The 22,216-nt window shown below is 33.8% G+C and overlaps 1 protein-coding gene and 1 long non-coding RNA gene across 4 annotated transcripts; one reads left to right on the plus strand and one right to left on the minus strand.

Annotated features, from left to right (window-relative positions):
* Positions 1-3,100: 3,100 nt before the first annotated feature.
* On the minus strand, positions 3,101-8,552 carry LOC149424969 (uncharacterized). Its single transcript, XR_016305659.1, has 5 exons — positions 8,294-8,552; positions 7,746-7,829; positions 6,099-6,167; positions 5,770-6,000; positions 3,101-5,685 (listed from the first exon to the last, which is right to left on the minus strand). It is a non-coding gene; the product is annotated as an uncharacterized LOC149424969 (long non-coding RNA).
* Positions 8,553-10,960: 2,408 nt separating this feature from the next.
* LOC149424970 (uncharacterized) lies at positions 10,961-20,550 on the plus strand. 3 transcript variants are annotated; one of them, XR_016305660.1, is made up of 9 exons: positions 10,961-11,304; positions 12,347-12,620; positions 13,366-13,577; positions 13,666-13,842; positions 13,953-14,159; positions 14,299-14,469; positions 19,328-19,517; positions 19,612-19,762; positions 19,897-20,550. XR_016305660.1 is itself a non-coding variant. In XM_089650884.1 (9 exons), exons 1-9 carry the CDS (start codon positions 11,176-11,178, stop codon positions 20,031-20,033), a joined length of 1,644 nt encoding a protein of 547 aa, XP_089507010.1. In that variant the 5' UTR covers positions 10,961-11,175; the 3' UTR covers positions 20,034-20,550. The 3 variants fall into 3 exon arrangements, 2 of the variants coding, with proteins under 2 accessions (XP_089507010.1, XP_089507011.1); XM_089650884.1 differs by having other exon boundaries at positions 13,366-13,573; XM_089650885.1 differs by lacking the exon at positions 10,961-11,304 and adding an exon at positions 11,415-11,864 and having other exon boundaries at positions 13,366-13,573.
* Positions 20,551-22,216: the final 1,666 nt, after the last annotated feature.

Here is a 22,216-nt window from a genome sequence, read left to right on the forward strand (position 1 = left end):
TATAATTAATCATTATTATTAATCAACTTTGTAAATGGTCACATGATGCAGGACTATTAATAAATGCTAAAAAAACCAAAGTTATGCATATAAGATCACCTAATGCCAGATTTCAATTTAATCCTAATATTATTTCTCATAATTTTAATTGCATCCATAAAAATATCCCGACTAATTGTAAATGTGAAAGCTTAGAATTAGTTACGGAATATGTCTATTTTGGTGTTATAGTTGATTACTTTTTCAAATGGGACAAACATATTAAAAAAACCTGTAAAATACTCAGATCAATTGCTGGCAGAATGTACACATTAAATTTTTTCCTATCAATTGAAACACATAAAATAATTTATATGTCAATGGCAGAATCTATTATAAGATATGGATTAACCATATGGGGAAATACTACTATAACCAATCTGAAAAAAGTCCAAGTTGTACAAAACGCAATTGTAAAATTACTAGTCGTCCCTAATATTTTTAAACAGAGACATAATACAAAGTTGCTGTTTCAGAGTGCCAAAATTTTACCTGTTAAGGCTATTCTACGGCAAAAAAATCATAATTCAGTATATATTTACCCCGCAGCATAAAGAAAGATTAGAACATAAATACAGTACTAGATTCACGCGCAATAACGGGTTAATAGTTCAGAAATTTAATAATAAATACGGACAGAGAACGTTTGAATACAACATACCGAAGATATTTTATTTATTACCTGACACTATAAAGCAATGTAAATGTATGAATAAGTTTAAATATATGGTGAAAAATTGGCTATCGGAAAAAAAATATTTACTTTAATTTGCATGAAAAAATTGTTGATTCTGTAGATATAAGATGTAAATTATAACTTATAAAAATGTATATGTAACTAAACTTTAAGCACCTGTTGACAAGCCAATTCAATTGGCTTAGCAGGACTTGTTTGTTGATATGTATTAACTATTTATTCAATACAAAAAAAATAACGATTTGGAAAGTAATCAGAGAAACGCTCTCTGAGTTTGGTAAGATGTTTTATAACTGTATCCTTGATCTCATCAAAAGTAATATTTTCGTCTTCCAAAATAGCAAACTAGAAAAATTTCCTTATTACCCAAAAAAAAACATTTTTACCCCATTTGGGGTAATTTACCCCGGTTCCCCGACCGCTGACCTAGACCTACTAACTACCTAGCACCTTATTTATCTCGTGTTACGAGCAGTGGCAAGCGGCTCTTGACTTTTGGGTGTACTAGAGTGCTAATATTATAAAAAATGGCATTTCTTATGTTGTTATAGCTGAAAATGATTTTTTATTTTTTTTTTCGAAAATCGATTTTTTGTATGAAGATTTTCAGGAAATTTCAGTATAGCCGTGCGCCGCACGGAATTCCTAAAAATCTTCATACAAAAAATCAATTTTCGAATAAAAATCTTTTTCAGCTACAACAACATCAATTAAGCCATTTGTTGTAATATTAGCACTCTAGTAACCCAAAAGTCACGAGCCGCCACTGGTTACGAGGCGGCTTGCTAGTAGCAAGAGTCATTCATATGCTGGGACCCGTAGCGGGGGAGCCATATGGTGCGAGAACAGTACTTTCTTATTTTGAAAGAGCTCAGAGATCGTATGCTCTGAGCTCTTTCAAAATATTATCTGGACATTGTAGTTACCCTGGCTTCGAAGAAATCTTTATCACCAACAAAAATATAAGTCTCCGTGAAACACCTTTTGCATCCAATCCTAGGAAACACTTCCTTGCAAATAGAGTAGTGGATGCATGTAACAAACTTCCACAACATGTCATCGATTCTACTAATATAAACCAATTTAAAGGTCGATTAGATTCTTATTTGGATAGAATAAATGATTAACTTATTTTAAATTCTAAACAACTCAATTCTATTAAATTTATTGTGAAGTCAGATACGAGTGCATCAGCCGAATAATGCTGCCTGCTTATTAAATAATAATAGTGTCTTACGATGTTACTTATTATATTCATGTATACATGTCTTACAGCATTCAGTTTATGTCGATTGCTAACCGACCTGTGGGACAACAGGCTAAAATTACCAAGAAGTTATAGCAGATGGGTAATTTAAAAAAATTAATATTATATATTAACCTTAGTAAGCCTGAAAGTCAGAATCTTTAAATAGTATAAAACAAAGTTGATATCCGCGTCTGTCTGTTTGGGCGCTTAGTTCTTTTAAAGTACGCAACAGATTTTGATAGGTTTTTGATTGATTCACTATCATCTAAATAATTTGTTCTGAAGGTTTATATTTATAATATATGGATGTTATATTTATAGAAAGTAGAGAAAGTCGATGTTTTGTAATCAAGTTCACTAGATCAATATCTTCGGGCTTTTTCATAAATAACCACTCACTAGATCGATATTTATTGGACAATTTGTATAGCGCCGCTTTTGGGAGATATCACCTCAGGGGTGCTTTACAGTTGATGTAGGTATTACAAAAAATATAAATATTATAAAAATAAAGTTAAGTAAAATGAAGTACAGAAACAGGTGACACGAAGATAGAAGATGGAGACTGCAGCAAGAATCCTAATATCTTCGGGCTTTTTGCACTTAAGCAAATTGTGTCCTCTATTTAACCATAGACATTCGGAGCCTACCCCAATTCACTAGCCTAAAATATTATTTTAAAAATAAAAATGTTTGAAATGTCAAAATATTCCTTCACAACAAGAACAATACATCTGAGAATGTGCTGTCCTGCGAAAATGAGCTTAAAGTGTCTCTCTTTAAAGCTCATTTTCTCAGGACAGCACATGTGAGGTGAAATCTTGTTCTAAGATGAACAATCAATCCATCATAAAAATACACTAAAATGACTTGAAATTTGAAATCCTTTTAATAAAGGCAGAACATTAATAAGATTATCAAATATGAAATGTGAATGTGTTTTTTACGACACTATCGAATTTTGACATTTCTCTGCTTTTAACAGAAAAATGAAAATCACAGTAGATTTTTGAATTTCGTTTTAATATGAGTTACATTTATACGTATATATTTTATAAGACATTATATTTAAGGTATTATATTCCTTGACAGAAAAGAGGATTTCTTTGGCCTGATATTAATTCTTACTTTGGTTGTTTTGCATAAAATTTAAATTTCAATGCAAGTTTTTTTGGAAAATGATTCATACATATTGTATATTAATACAGATTTTACAGAAACAGGAAGTACAACAATATATAAGCACGAAACACATTTAGAAGATGTACCAAGACAATATAAAAATACATAAACAGTAAATACAAGAATATGTAAGTACAAAACACATTTTAAAAAAGGTGTTGAAAGATATTCATTATGATGTCGAGTAAGTAAAAAAAAAAAGAAGCTAGACAAATAAAATAAACTAATTAGGACAACTATTTCTTCTTATATTTAGTATACTTTAAAAAACATTGTGTGGCCATTTTCTTCATGGAATCTGGTCCCTTATACGGTATTTTGTCTTTGCCGCATAATTTCTTATTGATGTCTGCACACCATGAATTAATTATGAAGGGCACAGTGAATTTAATAATTGCATCTATCACAATTTCTTTATGCCCCTCACAATTAATCCAATCGAAACATACATATTTGGCAATAGTTTTTTTGATAATGTGCACAAGATGAATATTTTCGCAGTTATGATTTAGTACATACTCGACAACATAATGAATTTCCAAAGCGTTAAGGGCAAAGCTTTTCGTTGGATAGTTATAAAATCCCTTTGCCATGCGGTATTTCCTAGTTAAAATTAAAGAATTCATGGGATCATAAGGATCACCAATGCAAGATGACTTGCATTCCTCACAGCCTTGGATAACTCTCAACACCTTTTTTAATAAAAATACTGCAACATAGGAGTCAATACTAAATTTTTGTATGGAAAATGAATTGCAAATCTTCCCAAATTGGGCTTCTACATCAGGTATAGTTAAAAAGGAAGTTACATTTGAATTTAAAGTGGAAGAGGTGGAATGAGTATAAATAAAATCAGCAACATTAAACAAAAGAATGTTAGCATCATCACCTTCACATCTGGCACCAGGTGAACGCGGAGACGCTAAATTACAAATCAAAAGTGATTTATATGAAGCCGTAAACAAGGTAGCGGACGGATTTTGGACACCACGACTTCGAATATCCCTGAAAAAAATTTCCAATGGGTCTTGGTTCAGGTAGCCACATTTCAAAGACTTAAAACCCTCATTTTGCAGAAAATTCCACAATTTAGTAATGCCATTGATGGAAAAAGTCCAATTAGTTAATACAGGAGCTAAAGTCCTAATGTTCGCGCCTGTTGTCTGATGGACATATTTCATCGTGCTTATTATTTTCAATGACTCATTCCACAATTCAATATGTGGGGATTTTTTCGATAAAGCCACGCAATATTTTTTGTCCCCTTTGGGGTGTACTGATGTCCCATTGACACTATCGAATAAGAAACCAAAAAATTGCAAAATTCGTGCTGTCTCCAATGGATGTTTAGTAAATGCCTCTGGGCATAATTGATTAAATGTTTCCAGTGCGGCAGACAGTTTGTCACTAAAAACTTCTGAGGCAAATTTCACTTTCATTTTCTTAACTTTTTCGGGTATGATGTGGCTTTCCGTTATTCGGTACATCCTTTTAAACATTTCAGCTGGAAACAATTTGTAAATCGCAACCAAATTGTCCCACGAAGCCAACTTTTTTATTCCATCCTCATAAAAAATCATGTCTTTATCTAAAAAATTATTACGAACGCACTTCAAAAGATGAGGTGCGTCGAATAAGGGAAAAATTATATTTTCATTTATCATGAAGTATCCACCCCTATATTCTGTATTATTCCTTAGGCAACTTATTCGAGTGTCTTCAAGCAAGGCTTTTACCACCCTACTGTTAACAGTGCCTTGGTCGCATACTGTTGCAACAGGCTTAAGACCACACTCCAACAATTTTCCTAAAGCAGTTAGAAGAATTTCTTTCAAGTCACAATAATTAGTTCCACTTTCTGAAAACGAAAAAAAAACTGGCATCTTGTAGGGAGTAGTAAGACCTTTAATCATTAAGACTAGAGCGCGATCAGCAAATTTTTTTCTTCTCACATCACCCGTGTCCACTAACCCTTCAATGTTTCCACTATTCGCATTGAAGTTAACACGAGGAAAAATACTCATCTCATCAAACATTAATATGCAGTATTTATTAATATTCTGCATAGAATCAGCTTTTTTTTTCAAATGGTCAAATAAAATTTGATTAATTCCCGGTTTGAGAGATAGTGAAGCTAACTCTTTATTCAGGGTCAAAGGCGAAGGTAATGCAAAAATTTTGGACAAGTATCGATAGCATTTTGGTCCTCCCTTATATACAGCAAGTGCCAAAGATTTATCTGCCTGACTATATTTTCGACGTTTATTTTTAAGCGGGTTAAACGCTTCTGACAAAATGAATTTAGAGAGAACAGGTTTTAAATTTGAAAGAGAATATTCGAAGCAGGAACTATTTATATAACAAGTTTCAATATCGAGACGGTTTTTTAAAAAGCAAGTTTTTTGTCGCACTTTTCGTAGGTGATGCCTGGTCCTCAAGATCTCCATTTTCAACATCTTTGTCGTTGGAGAAAGGGTAGCAGTTGGCCCAACGTATCTTAAATTGAACCTACTTTTACCTATAAAAAACACAACATTTGATTACATTATTCAAAACAAAAGCTACCAAAAAATTATGATAAAAAAGTTATAAATATGCTTACGCAGAGAAACATCGTTATTCCGTGTAGCTACAATACTGCTGGGTCCCGGAACACTTATATCTGAAACATCGTTATTCCGTGTAGCTACAATACTGCTGGGTCCCGGAACACTTATATCTGAAACATCGTTATTCCGAGTAGCTACAATACTGCTGGGTCCCGGAACACTTATATCTGAAACATCGTTATTCCGTGTAGCTACAATACTGCTGGGTCCCGGAACACTTATATCTGAAAAAAACAATTCTTATTGAATAAATGATCTACATATTAGACGAGCAAAACTTAGAACACTATTTCCTTTCACTTAATATAAAACAGATATCTACCTTCATTATCGTCTGACACTGTTTTGACAGCAACAGGCACACCGCTGCATTCTGGGAAGAAATTAGGCTCTGAAATAAAAATGTTGGTTAAATAATATGAATAAAATAAAGGTGCAAAAGTTTGAATTTGAAGTTTTGAATACATGTAGGATAACGAAAGATTTTTTAAATATTTATGTTGAGGGATCAGTAGGATTTATAGGATCTGTTAGGAGTTGTACCGAGCCGAACCCTCTAGATATGAAAATATCTGGAGTCGGTGAATTATTTTCCTATTTAATCTCTGGTGAGTTGACGTGTTGTTCTTGTATTTATTTTGCTTATATAATGCACTTGCATAATGTTGATTGACTAGATGATCATTTGTGGAAAAGTGTGTGGAAGGGTTTAGTTTTTCCTATGGGGAAGATTTAACCCGGACATAAAATCGGTAGTAATTAAATAGGTAGGTAATACCCCTTCACACAGGGCGATTTTAGTTGATCAAATCAGAGTTGAATGACACTCCGATAAGTGTGAACAGCCTTTATTAAACAGAGTTGATCAAATTTTGGTAAAATTTCGATCGCGCTGGCCTCACTTATTATGAATATTTTTTAAATAAAACATTTAGATTCACCTTAATTACTGTACGACACAACTTTTTGCATTCGGGGCGGTGGAAAATATTGCAATAAAAATTTCAATTACGTAAAATTAAAATTAGCTTTCGTTTTGTGAAACGAGACCGTCCATTTTCTAACTTTATTGTCAAATGTCATTTTGTTTTGTTGGTATTTCTGTTACTATAGGACGAAACGAACGGCTAGAAGTGACTAATAAATACTAATTTGACGGAATTTTTTTACATTGAAAAAAACGCCCGCGCGTTTATGACTCTAGCCACTTCTAGCCGTTCGTTTCGTCCTATAGTAACAGAAATACCAACAAAACAAAATGACATTTGACAATAAACAAATAAAGTTTGAAAATGGACGGTCTCGTTTCACAAAACGAAAGCTAATTTTAACGTAATTGAAATTTTTATTGCAATATTTTCCACCGCCCCGAATTCAAAAAGTTGTGTCGTACAGTAATTAAGGTGAATCTAAAGGTTTTATCTAAAAAAATATTCATAATAAGCGAGGCCAGCGCGATCGAAATTTTACCCAAATTTTTAGTTGAGCAACAAAAGTAGAAAGCCCGTCTACTTTTGTTGTTCAAGTATGAGTAATCGTTCGATTTTCCCGCCGAATCGAAACGTATGAACATGTTTCAAGTCGCTTGCGATTTTTAGTTCTCTGCGGTCGAAAGTAACTGTGTCCTGTTTCTGGATTTTTTTAAAATTTTAAACAACAGTACATTAAATTGTTCTTCTGAAACTCGCAAATGATTGCGATAGCCTTCGGTATCTTCTAACTCCATAACTTAATATGGTGTTAGAAGCACCCAATTCGTTTTTCCTTATAATCCATTATCTGGCCCAAATACAACTATTTTTGCGCTTTTTCATATTCAGCGATAACTTCACTTGACGCCATCTTGATTCAATATCGGTTCGAGTTAAATTGAAACGTCTGAACGATATCTTGCTCATTTTTTGTTGTTCAACTAAAATCGCTCTGTCTGAACGAGTATGTCGATGTAATATATTAGACATAATTGTACCTTGTAAAATGGAATCATGATCTTGGAGTGCATCATTAAACTCGCTGTACAATCCTGGCAGAATTCTGTCGTCACAGGTACGGTCTGAAAACGAAAATATATTCAAATCTGAGGTTAAATTAAGGGTAAAATTCGGTTTATGGGAGTCACTCGAATAACCGAAATTGAACTTGATTTAGACTAATTTAGGGCTGGGGAATCCGAATCTGTAATTATTAACTGTATTATTATATGGCAACACTTTTTATTTTTTGGTTGGCACTTCTGAAATGTGAGACTAATAAATAGTCACTAATTTGATTTTCTTATGTCATAATTGATAAATAAAACATGGTTTCTATGTATTGCGTACGAAATTTCAAAACCCTATAACTCAGTTAATAGTGCCGACCCCCACCTAATTCTTACAGATTCGGATTCCCCAGCCCTAAATTAGTCTAAATCAAGTTCAATTTCGGTTATTCGAGTGACTCCCATAAACCGAATTTTTTCCTAAATTAAGATGAGTTATACAATACATTAGGAACAAACAAAGAAGAGATTCGCACCTATATTTTTGTTATAATCACCGGCCATTTTGTTAGAATGCATTGCCCACACTGACACACTGGCTAGGCATAAATAAACCACTCGTAAATAAACTGAAACCACTCACTAGATCGATATCATAAATAAAAAACTCTCTAGATCGATATCTTCGGGCTTTTTGTATGGAAATGATCAACTATCTGACTGTATCTGAGTCAGGGCTATATGGAAAAATAATTTTGAATTGCTGTATACACAGAACCGCATGGCCATAAATCAACCAATCACCGCATGGCAATCATGGCATAACTGACATAACCGTAGATCAGCGTTGCCAGGTCCAGATTGCAATATTTCCCTAGATTGAGCTTAGAAAAAAGAAAGTCACTCAAACAGTGACCACCGATGAGAATATTAATTTAAGTGAACTTAAAGTAGAATTCAATGAGAATGAGAATAGTGTAAAAGTAAAAGAACTAAAACCTAGTTCTCTAAGTAATTGTTCCTTCATCAAGGGGTTATTATTAGCTGCATCTTTATATTGCATGACTTCATTCCAAAACTCTACAGTGGAAGTCAAGGATTCACATTTAATGTGAACTATGTTTCTCCATTGAGACACCAATTTTTTAATCGATATCATTTTTGTTAGTTAAAAAATTGGTTTTTATTATTTTCATGTTTCTGTAAAAATAAGCCAAATAAATATGCTATGTGCTAAAAGCATAATAGTTATGCTAAACATGGAGTAATTATGCCAAATTTAGCATATAATATGCTAACTTGGCAACACTGAAACTGTACCCATAAATATACCACTCTCACTGTACCCAACTGTACCAAACTGTAAAAAAAAATACGATGTGATTGATTACAGAACACTGCAGTTTCAGATCCCGGTGACCGAAAAGGAACCGGGTACTTTTCTAGTTGTTCTTGATGGCGAGGTGGGGGTTTCTTGAGATTTGATTTAGGAAATTTTTACTAGACGAAAATGAAATATTTGGTTATGGTTATTACTGGTTAAGTAAGTGAATCCTTGCTAAAATTTAAGCGTGCTCATTCAGCCGATTAATCCTCTCTAACCACAAACGAGTAGTTCCAGTTACATAATATCATCTATGACAAAAGGGTATCAAAAATATCCAATCCCCTATAAGTTATTTTTGAGATATTGGTAAAAAAAACTGAAATGACTGTACAGAATTACCAATTAGTTCAGCAATTATTTATTTCATTTGTGGAATAAAGCCATGCAACTAATATCTAACCTATTACACGTCAGTTGATTGATTACAGAGATATTCCTATTTTAATTGTGGATGTGACCACTTTTTATACCACAATATATGGATTTACCTGAAATTGATACTCATCAGCAAGGATTTGACCATTTTGTACTAAAATTTGAGCTGCAATCGTGATTTGCCAACCAGTGGCGTCTAAAAAATAAAACACGCCTTTGAAAAAATATTTATCTAAGAATTTTTCTTTGAAATTTTTGCCGTCAAGAATTTGAGTAAAAAATATTAAGGACGGGTTGTTTCACGGAATCTGAACAATTCATCAAATTTCAAAGTTGGTTTGCAAGTTCTGTGAAGGTATTGTTCATGTTCTATCAATGTATCATTATTGGCCAGTTGCTTCATAAAACTGAAATCACGACAAAACTTGAATAGAACCTTCACAGAACTTGAAAATCAACTTTGAAATTTGACGAATTGTTCAACTTCTGTGAAACAACCCTTTATAAGACTTTTAAAAATATATTCATTTAGATAAAAAAATATCGATTCTGAATATACTTTTATATTTTTACTCTCAGAATTATTTAATCGTTTTTGAAAATGATTGGTTTACTGTGCATACGCTCCATGATTGGTCGAACGAAATCTGATATCAAATGTAATCTGTGTTAAGTTTGTGTAACGTAATAATTAAACATCTCTTTCTGTTACATGCATACTATGATAACGAGAGAGGGGGTCGTTTTACAGTTATGAATTGTGTAGTTAGGTATGTTGATCTGAGATGATTTGTCTTTTTAGTTTTATCGATTGTTTTATCTTACAATAGACATTTCGACATTTTAGAAAGTCTTTTTGAATTTAAGGCGGTAAAATTGAAGCCGTAATATAATGCAACTCGAAAAACTAACGTAGCCTTGTGATTCAAAGCCAGCCGAGTTAATGAGTTGTTCAAGACGATTCTTATAGAGAATGAAGAGAATGGGGCCTAGGACAGAACCTTGGGGAACTCCAAATTCGATGGTAGTTTCAGGTGATGTACATTCATTGAAAATTACTGAGGCTACTCGTCCAGACAGGTACGATGTCATCCATTGGAGTACATCACCTCGAACGCCAAATCCAATGCAAAAAAATAATGGTAATATTCAATCTAAAACAGTCTGGTAAGTTTAAGAGGAAATTTAAAAGTTCCGATGTGAGAACATATTTGTTTTCAACGTTTAGTTCGTCATAATTTCATTAATAATTCTTCAAAAACTCGTATTATTAAAAAGGCCCAAAAAAATGTTTCTTTGACCAACGTCTTAAAGGAACCGGTTTCTCAAAAAAAATAATATCTAGCTTTCCAGTGACCGTAAGTCACCGGAACAATGTAACCAACCGGGACAGGGATGTAATATCGACCATCTCTAATCAAGATACAATTTTCGAGAAATGTCAAACAGTCAAAAATATAAACAGTGGCCGTTCATATCATATTCTTAAAATATATTTATATTATAGCAATACTACCTACTTATTGAGAAATCAATATTTTAAAAAATATTAATATATTTCCCTCGTTAACACTTTTTTTTCTCAGTGTTAATTAATTAGCCCTTAGGATTTATACTGCTATAATGTCTTGAAACAGAAAAATAATATTACAGAAAATGTCTTCAAGGTGTTTGGAAAGTTCATGCCGTCTATGCGCCGATCTGTGCAATCGTGATTTGGATCACATTTTACTAGAAGGAAATAAATTTGTCCTGGATTTGATCGACAAATATTTATCAATAAAAGTGAGGCTGAATTACTGAATACGAGTTTGCATTGCTTATGGTTATTATTAGTTTCATGTCTACCCCTACCGAGTCCGAAAAACAGAAATGCAACCTTGTGAAGCTGAACGGATTTTTAATTTCACCAACTATTTAAAATATGGGTTGCTTTTTCAGTCGCACAGGTATCCTGTCATTATCAAGTAGCTAGAACTTGTAAACTAAGCTACTTACTCTATTTGCCAAGCTATCAAAGCCACTCATATGGCCTATCTTGTATAATCTACAGTTAGTATAGGATCCCTTAAAGAACGACCGTCACCGAGATGTTTATTTGATGAAACGTATTTTATATTTAATTTAATATGTCAATAAATATATTGCATACCGGTTGCCTAGCAAATTTTAGTCCAGGGTATGATTAATTAATAATTAAAAAAAAAAAAAAAATTAAAAATTGCACCGGTTTGATTATTATAAAAATTCTATACCAATCGAAAGTATGAAACCCATAGAATATGCAAACGTTAGGTTGCCTACTCTTTTCCGGTCACAACTCTCAGGTTGCCATGTATAAACAGGTAAATCGAAAAAGCATTTTGCACCAGTCTGATTATTGAATAAAAATTATATGAAATTAAAGATTATTTCATTATGAACACGATGGTATAAGGTTGCCTGCTAAAAATCAGTCCCGAATTCCGGTTGTCGAATTTTGAAAACTAAAACTTTTTGAAAACTAGCCGGGAATTCTCGTGTGCGACTGAGAGGTCCCAACCAACCATCCCATGCGATAGAAGAGGACAAAGCATAGCAGCTGTCCGTCCATTAAAACAAAGAGAGTGCGCATGCTATTTGTTCTTGAAAATGAAAAGGGTAGCGATCGACTCGTGCACTCTGTGCACTCTAGACTAGATGGTACCTTGCACGAGTCTATCGCTATCCTTTTCATTTTCAAGAACAAATAGCATGCGCACTCTCTTTGTTTTAATGATTGTGTAAGGTACCTTAATTAGCATACGTGACATGATAATATTGCGTCGATTTGTTTTGTATGTTTTAGATATCAATGAATGACATTTTGCCCATCCAAGTCTGCGAGGCCTGCAGGATGAAAGTCATATCGTTCAATGAATTTGCACTCAAATGTTCCGCCACGCAGATCACTTTGTCTTCAATGTCTCAGGAATATAAGGAAGTTGATTTGGTCGATCCATTTTTTGAAACAGTTAAAACAGAATGCAACATAGATATTATTTATGATGACCACATGATGGAAGATTCTTCTATCAAATCAGAAAATGAAGATAACCGTTTGTATCAGGATAACCATAAACGTACGAAATTCTTTTATTCCTTATCCAACTGAACTTATCTCAACAGCGGATGATGTAAATAGTATCTTCATTATTAAAGACAATATTAGCGATTTTTTTGTTATTTGTTTTTGGGGTATTATGCCGTGTTGCGCTAACTCCTTCTTTAGCCAACGTTTCGGACAGCATTGCAGTGTCCATCATCAGGGCAGATGTGATATTTGAGGTTGTGTTAAAATGTGAGCAACACGGTATCACAACCTCATACATAAGCTCACATTTTAACACAACCTCAAATATCACATCTGCCCTGATGATGGACACTGCAATGCTGTACGAAACGTTGGCTAAAGAAGGAGTTAGCGCAACACGGCATAATACCCCAAAAACAAATAACAAAAATACTTTTGGCCGTGAAAATCTTAAATCATAATATTAGCGATTCTCAAACGAAAATTTGAAACAGAAAATAAAAATAAAAATACGGACGCGTCAGTATCACTAATATTGTCTTCAATAATTAAAATATTACAATTTGATGTTTTACTCATTAAGTTATTTAAAAAATAATTAATAAAAAGTAAATAGTATTTAGCAGCCCCTACTCGCCTACTTTTAAATATTAACTCCGCACAGGAGATCCTGCTTTGGGAATGCCACTGGCGATGAACCTCTAAAACCCGCTTTTCCCCGGCTATGACTGCAAGGGATGCTGCATAGAGGCTAGAAAATGAATCAATAATATTAATGTGTTTGATATTTTTAGATAAATCAAAAAGAAAAAAGTCTAAAATAAAACACAAGTTATCGATCAAAAAGAACTCAGTTGGACGAAAAAAGAAAGTCATTCAAACAGTGACCACCGATGAGAATATTAATTTAAGTGAACTTAAAGTAGAATTCAATGAGAATGAGAATAGTGTAAAAGTAAAAGAACTAAAACCTAGTTCTCTAAGTAATTGTTCCTTCATCAAGTAAGTAAGTTAAAAATATTAATGATTAATAATGTACCTATGCTCTGGAACTTATTTAGTGTAAAATGACTTATCTTATTATTGAATTTCAGTTTTATTTGCCATATCTGCAATGAAGAATTTTTGCAATGGAATAGTTTACAAAAACATACAACTCAGATACACAAAGACATACCTAAGATTTTGTGCATTTGTGACAAATACCTTAGATCTCAAAAATCTGTGTATACACATATTAAAATACATGACAGTGATTCCTTCCAGCACAAGTAAGTTGAAAATTAAAAATGAAATAGGCGCAATCATTTACTAGCATAAGATATTTCACGAGGACTTTGTAATATGTAAAACATTGTAAATTATGTCAATTTGATTACAGATGTACTCAATGCAGTAGTTCATTTTATGCAGAAAAAAGTTTGAAAAAACACTATTTGTCCGAGCATGCTAATACCAATCCGCCTGAATATAAGTGCGAACACTGTGGAGATAATTTCCACAAACTTTATATGCTGAATCAGCATAAAAGAAAACATTTACCAAGTGAAGTGAGGAACATTCGGCCTTGTAGCATTTGTGGAAAAAAGTAGGTATTAACGGTTCCATTACAAAACAGATCACAACATAATCTTGTTACACTACACAGTACGGCGATGAGATAATAATATAATGTCGAATATAGCTGTACATTACAAAATTAATGCTCAGTAATATTATTTTTCTAGGTTTAAAACTAATTCTAATCTTCAAATTCATATCAATGCAGTCCATAAGAAAGAGAAATCTTGTGTGTGTGATATTTGTGGTAAATCATTGTCAACCAAAGGTGGATTAAAATCTCACAGGGCCTTGCACAGCGGCGAGAGGCCCTATCTCTGCCCTCATTGTCCCAAAACGTGCGTAAATAAAATTTCAATATTCAAGCAGTGATTTAGACCTATAAATACTAACTAACTTTAACCCCTGGGGCTAGAGCCCTGCATTTGCAGTGTTGAATACTCGTGTCCATGCCCGGTACGAAGCACAGGAATTGCAGTGCCGACCTCATACATTCATTTTGCCTTCAGATATTACCTCTACTGGGTTAGTTAAATATACAAATAGAAATGTAATTCTATCAAATCATATATTTGACCATGGTTTGGTAAAACCTAACATGCTTTTGAAAAGTAATATACAGTCATTTTTTTATTTATTTATTATGTGCATCTATATTTATTTATTTATTTAGAATTTACGGCACAAGTGCCATTTACATACAAAGCTTTTATTTTATTTTTTTACATATACATAGTGCAGTATTAAATTTTGATGAGAAAAATTAAAGAATTAAATTTAGTTAAAACATAACAAATAAAATAACAGTAAAGAAAGAAGAATAACATAAGCCTGTTATGTAGTGACCTCATTAAAATAAGGGGCGTTAAAATGTGTTATTAGTGCAGCTTTATACTATATTTTTTAAAAGGTTTACATATATTTTTTTGGCTTTGCCTGTCTCACTAGGAAATCCTTTATATTATATTTTTTCAAAAGGTTTACATATATTTTTTTGGCTTTGCCTGTCTCACTAGGAAATCCTGTATATTATATTTTTTAAAAGGTTTACATATATTTTTTTGGCTTTGCTTGTTTCACTAGGAAATCCTGTGTCGAGACAGACTAGTTTACAAATATTTTATAATAATAAAATAAAGTACATTTTTCAATAATATTTGAAAAAATCAAATCAGGTTGGTAGGTAGTGGTAACAATAATGAGATAGAGGATTATATTTGGGTGAGGTGACTAATTATTGCACAACCTTTTTCGATGATCCATTGTTTTGATCAGGATTTTGTATTTGTTAATATTATTCGATTGTCTTGTATTTTCAGGTAGGTTATTGTATATTTTATACGCAATGTATATGAAATTTGTTTGACCGAATGTTGTGTTTTTATGAATTCTTTGGTTTTGTGCCTCGTGTTAACAATATTTTGGGTATTTTCATAAAATGTATCTGTTTTAACAGATGAATTAAGATAGTTTTTGTGTAAATTTGTCGAATATCTAATACATGGAATTTGTATTGTTTCATAGTGCTTTCACACAAACGAAGTATTGAGTATTAAGTATTCTGCCTTCTTACAGACTTCCCGCATCCCTGTGTATGTGGATTGCTGACTTTTTAAGGGATAGGTCGATTCAGGCAGTTGCTGACGGTTTCACCTCTTTCTCGCACTCCATAAATGCTGGCGTCCCACAGGGATCGGTTCTGTCTCCGACTTTGTTTTTGTTGCACATCAATGACCTTTTGACATGTGCACCAATTCATTGTTACGCGGATGACAGTACAGTTCATGATAGCTTTTTGTTTGACAAGCCCCCAAAGGGCACACAAACTCCAACGGCTCGGAGGGCTTTGAAGCAGAGAATGGACGGTTATCTCGAGAGTATTTCCTCCTGGGGTAAAAATAATCTCGTCGAATTTAATGTTTCAAAGACCCAATCCTGTCTGATTACGTCTAAAAGGGATCTAAATGATAATCTAGTCTCCTTCAACGGAAGCAATCTTCCGAACAGGCCTTCCATTGATATGCTTTCTGTAACTATAAGTGAACAGCTCAGGTACAGGGGCTCCATCGAAGCCAGAGTAAAGTTGGCCTCTCAGAAGCTGGGCGTACTGTACAGGGCCCGCAGATACTTTAATAGTACACAACTGCTGACCCTGTACAAATCGCAAGTGCGCCCTACTGTCGAATTTGGCAGCCATCTCCGGTCCGGAGCCCCTAAATACCTGAAAAAAACCCTTGACTCTGTGCAGAAACGGGCGGTCCGTTTGATAGATTCCCCAATCTTAACAAACGGACTGCAATCTTTAGAGCACAGGCGTCAGGTAGGTATGCTGTCCTTGTTCTATCGGTATTACAATGGAAGATGCTCTGAGGAACTAGCGTCATTGATCCCTTCGGCACCGGTGCGTATTCGGGATACACGCCAAACGCGCGCCCAACAATTGTACACGGTTGACATTTGTCTTATGAGAACGGGTCGCTTCTACGATTCGTTCTTAAGTTCAACAGCTCGGCTGTGGAACGAACTGCCGGCCTCTGTGTTTCCTCCCTCCTACAACATGGGACTCTTCAAGACCCATGTTCACTCTTTCCTCTCCACAAAAAGACCCTCCACACAGCATCCCCAAAGATGACATAGGCCCTGAGGGAAATTATTTTCTTCAGGGCCTCCTGTGTGGAGTTAATAAAAAAAAAAAAAAAACATAATTAACCTCAGCATAACACAGGGAACTTGCAGATCCTGCAAGCAGCAACTGATCGCGGACGCGAGCGATCGCCGCGTCCAGACGCTGCACAGGACGCCAAGGCCAATCAGAGAACGCTTCGATGTGAACACGTTGCTACAAGTTCATACACAACATCTGATCGCCACCGTGCACGGGATCGCGGACGCGCTTTGATCGCGGCGGTTTGTTCGGGCCTTTAGAGATTTAAATTTGTGAGGGATTGTTTTTAATATAGAATTAGTGTTATTATTTATTTCAGTTTGTAGTTTGTCTATGAAGTAAGTCCATGCATCATCAGCGCTGGGTATGTGTACATATTAAGTTGTGCCAATAATTACTGGAAAAGGATTTTCTTAGATTCTTATAATCAACTCGTTTTATGCAAGAATTGTATTTTAATTTTTGTATTTTTAGATGGTGTGTTTAATGAAATCATAGTTGCATAGTGGTCAGTAATGGTAGATTCAAAAACAATTGTTTTATATGGATTGTTTGTTTTTATCATAATGTGGTCAACACAAGAGCTGGATTCTTTGGTGACCCTAGTCGGGTGATTTATTGTAGATATCAATCCATGGTAGCTAAGTAGATTTAGGTAATTTTGGCATTGTGGGTGTGAATTATTTGGTAAAATTATTACATAATTATTAATTTTATCAGAAGATACTGTTTCATTATCTATAATCAGTCTAGCCATTTTTAAAAACAATTTACAATAGAGCTTTATATTTTATATTGGGAGCCCCGACACAATGGCTAAAACTGGGAGTTTGCCCTATACCCGATAGTAGTACGTAGGTAAGATATATGATTTCTGACAGTTTGAAAATAATCACTGTAAAGTGATTTCTCAACAACAATTTACAACAGTTAGGAGCAGGATATGTATGGTAAGAGCGATTGGGCCAGTGTTCGATATGTGTCAGAGCTCTTTGGCAACCTAAATAATTTTACACAAGTCATCAGAATGTTTAATATATATTATTTTGTCCGTGGCTGATTTCTTTACCAAAATTTTTTCGTCTTTGTACCAAACGTACAAAAACTTTTTTCCCTTGCATATATTTTTGGTTTTCCATAGAAGTTCTTTGAAGTTTTAAGAATAGCACTTATAATTTTTTTTTCGCAGTTAAAAGTATTTTAAGATATCATGGTGAATTTTTTTCGGTTTACTAGTATTAGGTTTCTTTTGCGAATATCCGTGAATCTGATACAAATTTTCGGGGGAGCTCCGGGTCAATTGTCGGGAATCCTTTTGGCTTCCAGGATATCGTGGAGAAGAAGCTCTATACCTACAGCCACTGCCAGCTTCTTGACGGTCTCCGAGGGTTGTTCACCTTCACATGGTGGTATTCCTGCGACTTCTAATGCATCCTCCTTTGAAGTCTGTTCGAGGCTGGCCAGGCGAATTTCGAATTTATTTATAATAAGTTTTTTTTCATTTAATTCTTTTCTTAAGTTTTCTACCTCCGATACTAAATTTGCAATAGTATTCATTTTTGTAGTGAGGTCGTCATATTGGCTGCTGATAAAATCTCTAGAAGTTTGTGCATCTTTGTTTTCGTTGTCTATTTTTTGAAACAATTCTTTTTTCATGGTCGCAAATTTATTCTCCATCTGCTTCATGAAGATTCCAATATTGGTCTCACTGGTGTTAGGAATATTCAGTCGTAGACCTTTGCTCCTAGTTTGATTCTCGGCCATAGCTGTTCTGATACTACACTGCAGCAACTGTCAAAAATAACCTCAACGATACTCAACTATATTGAATAATGCGCGGCACAATTTTTTATGTTGCACTTGTGATAGTGTATTATTGGTTATATGGTTCGTAATAAATATCACTTTGTAGGTTTTTGCAACTTGAACACTTTATTTCTTCACTTCTTATCAATTTATACGGGAGTAAAATAAAAACAATCAAAAATAACCTCAACGATACTCAACTAGCATTAAAAGTTATAAAAACCTAACCTAGTTTTACGTTAACCTAACAAGCCACAAAATGAAAACTTTACAGGAGATGATAAAAACGAATATTTACAGATTCGTAAAACTAATTAAAAATCTTCAATTTTTTATGAAAGTGGTTATTTTTTTTTCAAAATAGCAATTGTATTTATAAATCCGAAATATTTGAGGGTTGACTAATTTCACTTACAGTTTATTTTAATTTTTAGTATTAAAAATGCCTTAATCAGCATAAATTACCATGATGTACTATTCTATATGAAACCACTGAAAAGTAATATTCCCAAAAAATGTGACAGGTTTTATCAAAACACAGTCGAATGGTATTGGCTACATGTCGGTTTTACCAAAACACAGTCAAATGGTATTGGCTACATGTCGGTTATACCAAAACACAGTCAAATGGTATTGTGTATGTGTTGGCTTTAGCAAAAAAAAAACCTAAAGGTACATATTATTATTATTACAGTTTCTAATTTTATACATTTGTGGTTTTCTAGCTATAAATCCAACTTTACTCTGATGCGACATAAAAACATTCACAACGACGTGATCTATAAATGCTCAAAATGTCCATCTTCATTTTCATATGAAACTAATCTACGAGAACATATGCATATTCATTCAGATGTTTGCAGATTTGTTTGTGGCTTTTGCAATAAAGGATTTAAATGGAAACAGCCTTTCGAGGTACGGATCTTCATTATTGTATGATGGATAAATCAAATGTTAAAGTAATAAAAATTATTTTATATTTATGTTAACGTATTGTTTTAAATGGCAGGCCCACTTAAACATTCACACTGGCAGAACACCCTATACCTGTCCGTGGTGTCCTAAAACTTTTGCAGACGGGTCAAACTGCAGAATTCATAAAAGAAGAGCACATCCTGTAGAGCTGGCGGAATATGAAGCGAAAAACGGAATAAACACTGGTGGGTTTTTTAATACTTCCTAAAACTCCCTCCTTTTCTCATTTATACATATATAAAATATCAAGTGTAGTGTAGCTTTTAAAAATAACTCCCCCCAGAAAGCTTCAATTTTTATGAGGTGTTTTTTGTTTCAGAAAAAATAAAGCGTATTGTTTCATCCGAAACAACAGTCATTCGAAGTATTCATTTTAATGATGTTGTAAAATCTCAAACTTTTCCCAAAATTGATTATTTAAACCCTGCCAAATCGGGTGTTGATGAATCAAAATGAAAATAATCACTTATTTGTAATGGAGAGACCAGTTATTAATCCTAGGAAGGGAGATAGTGTCGTATGGATTAACTAGAAGAAAATTATCTTTCAAGCACTTTAGTCATAAAATGTGAAAATAATTATTGAACTTGAAAATATGTAGTTAATTGTTTTTATCTACCTAGTTTAATTGCAATTAGGAATGCACATTTTATCTAGAGTCAATGTTAATGAAGACGTTAAAGAATATGAAATTTCACATTATTTCACAATGCAAGAGCTAACCAGAAGAACTTTATGAATATACCCATATTTAAAACTGCTTTTAGGCAAAGGAATAGTGAATACCTCTACACTAAGCTCTATAATTCACTTCCACCAGCCATAAAGTAAACAGATTAAAAAAATAAGTCATAGGAGCTGAAACAAATAGTATTAATATACCATAGTCTGGCCTCAGCGTGGGAACCCCCAGTGAGAAAAGGATTGAAAAAAATGTTATGAATTACCTTTTTATCTTACGATAAATTTTTATTATGTAAAATAATATTGAAATTAAATAAAAAATTAACATGACTGGTCTTTATATTTAATTTCTACTTCTAACTTTTCATTGTTTGAACCTCAATCCTCATTAGGCTCTGCCACGCGTACACTTGGGAACAGCAGTACCACGTGCCTGGATTAGTACTACGTGTCCAAAGTGTATGTATGTGTGGCAGAGCCTGTTCTTCCTAGATGTTCATAGATCCTATCTCAAAATGAATGAGATTTTCAAATAATTTTGAACATTTTACGAACTTAATAAAAAGTTATTTTTGTTTACAGCTTATTGTTATATACGATTTTATATTTTTGTTGTGTTCCCACAACAAAAAAAACAGTTTTCCAACTCGTTGTGGAAGGAGATTTTAAATAATAGGTTCTTTGTGTTAAATCAGGGATTTTTTAATACTTCGCGTATTATAATGGTGACTCGATAGTCGACCTAACTAGAAGCTGGCTAAATGAGATCTGAAAACACCATGTTGGTCTGGGAGCATTCTAACTGGTCCTGGCGACTACTGGCTACTAGCTGCCATCTTGCGGACTTTCACGCAAGCTCTATGCATTGCCCTCTATGAGTGCATTTGTGAAGCTCTTACTTCCCAACAATTTTCATGGCCAAAAGTATTGTTGTGATTCTTGGGTTATTATGATTTATGGTTAGACGTTCCTAGTGATTGGTTTATTTATGCGTACCTAGTACCTACCATCATGGCATCTACTTCAATGAAAAAATGTATTAAGTGGTCGGATGATACAATGTTTAGATTTATGGATCTATACCAAAGCCATCCCTGTCTTTGGGATCAGAAGCAAAGAGTTTACAAAAATAGAAACGCCCGTGACACTGCAATTAATAATATTATTTTTGAAATGTTACTGTAACTTAGTAGTTATTATTATTAAATAGCACATCTCTGAATGTTTGCAAAAATATTAATTTTTACCTGAATAACAAATTTTAGGGCATCAACTATTGCAACGAACAGTTCTTTTATAATCAATTATATCGTATTTTTGGAACTCTGTACATATAAGCCAGACTTGAAAAAGAATCCCCCGTTTCCAGGTATCAGCGTATTTTTGTAACTTACCGCCGCGCGCATAACTGTATCCTGTTTTTGAATTTTAGATAACAGTACATCAAATTGTTCTTCCGAAATTCGCAAATGATTGCGAATCTCTCTCAACATAGTGTTAGAAGCACGCAATTCGTTTCTCCTTATAATCGATTTTCTGGCCCACATACAATGTTTTTTGCGCTTTTTCATATTCTCGAATTCGTTCCGTTAAAGGTCCGAAATTATAGGGACACACGCAGCGATAACTTCACTTGATGCCATATTGATTAACAATATCGGTTCGAGTTAAACTGAAACGTGTGAACGAAATCTTGTTTAATTTTTGTCGTTTAACTAAAGTCGCTCCGTCTGAATTAGGGCATTAGGGTGGACTATATCTAAGCAATGGGGTGAGTGGTTTATGGCTATAGGGAGTGGTTTTTATTTATGGCTATGGGTATATTGAGTAGAACAGTGTTCCCGAAGCTCCGGATTTTTCGGAAAATCTCCCGATTTTCCACTTCATCTCCCGATCTACCGTATTGGCATCAATATCTCCCGATTTTTCTAGACTCGCCATTATGCCATTTACAT

This window comes from Hesperophylax consimilis, chromosome 3 (genome assembly GCF_061612785.1).
Source record: "Hesperophylax consimilis isolate HC1 chromosome 3, BYU_Hcon_1.0, whole genome shotgun sequence".
Taxonomy (NCBI): Eukaryota; Metazoa; Arthropoda; class Insecta; order Trichoptera; family Limnephilidae; genus Hesperophylax; species Hesperophylax consimilis.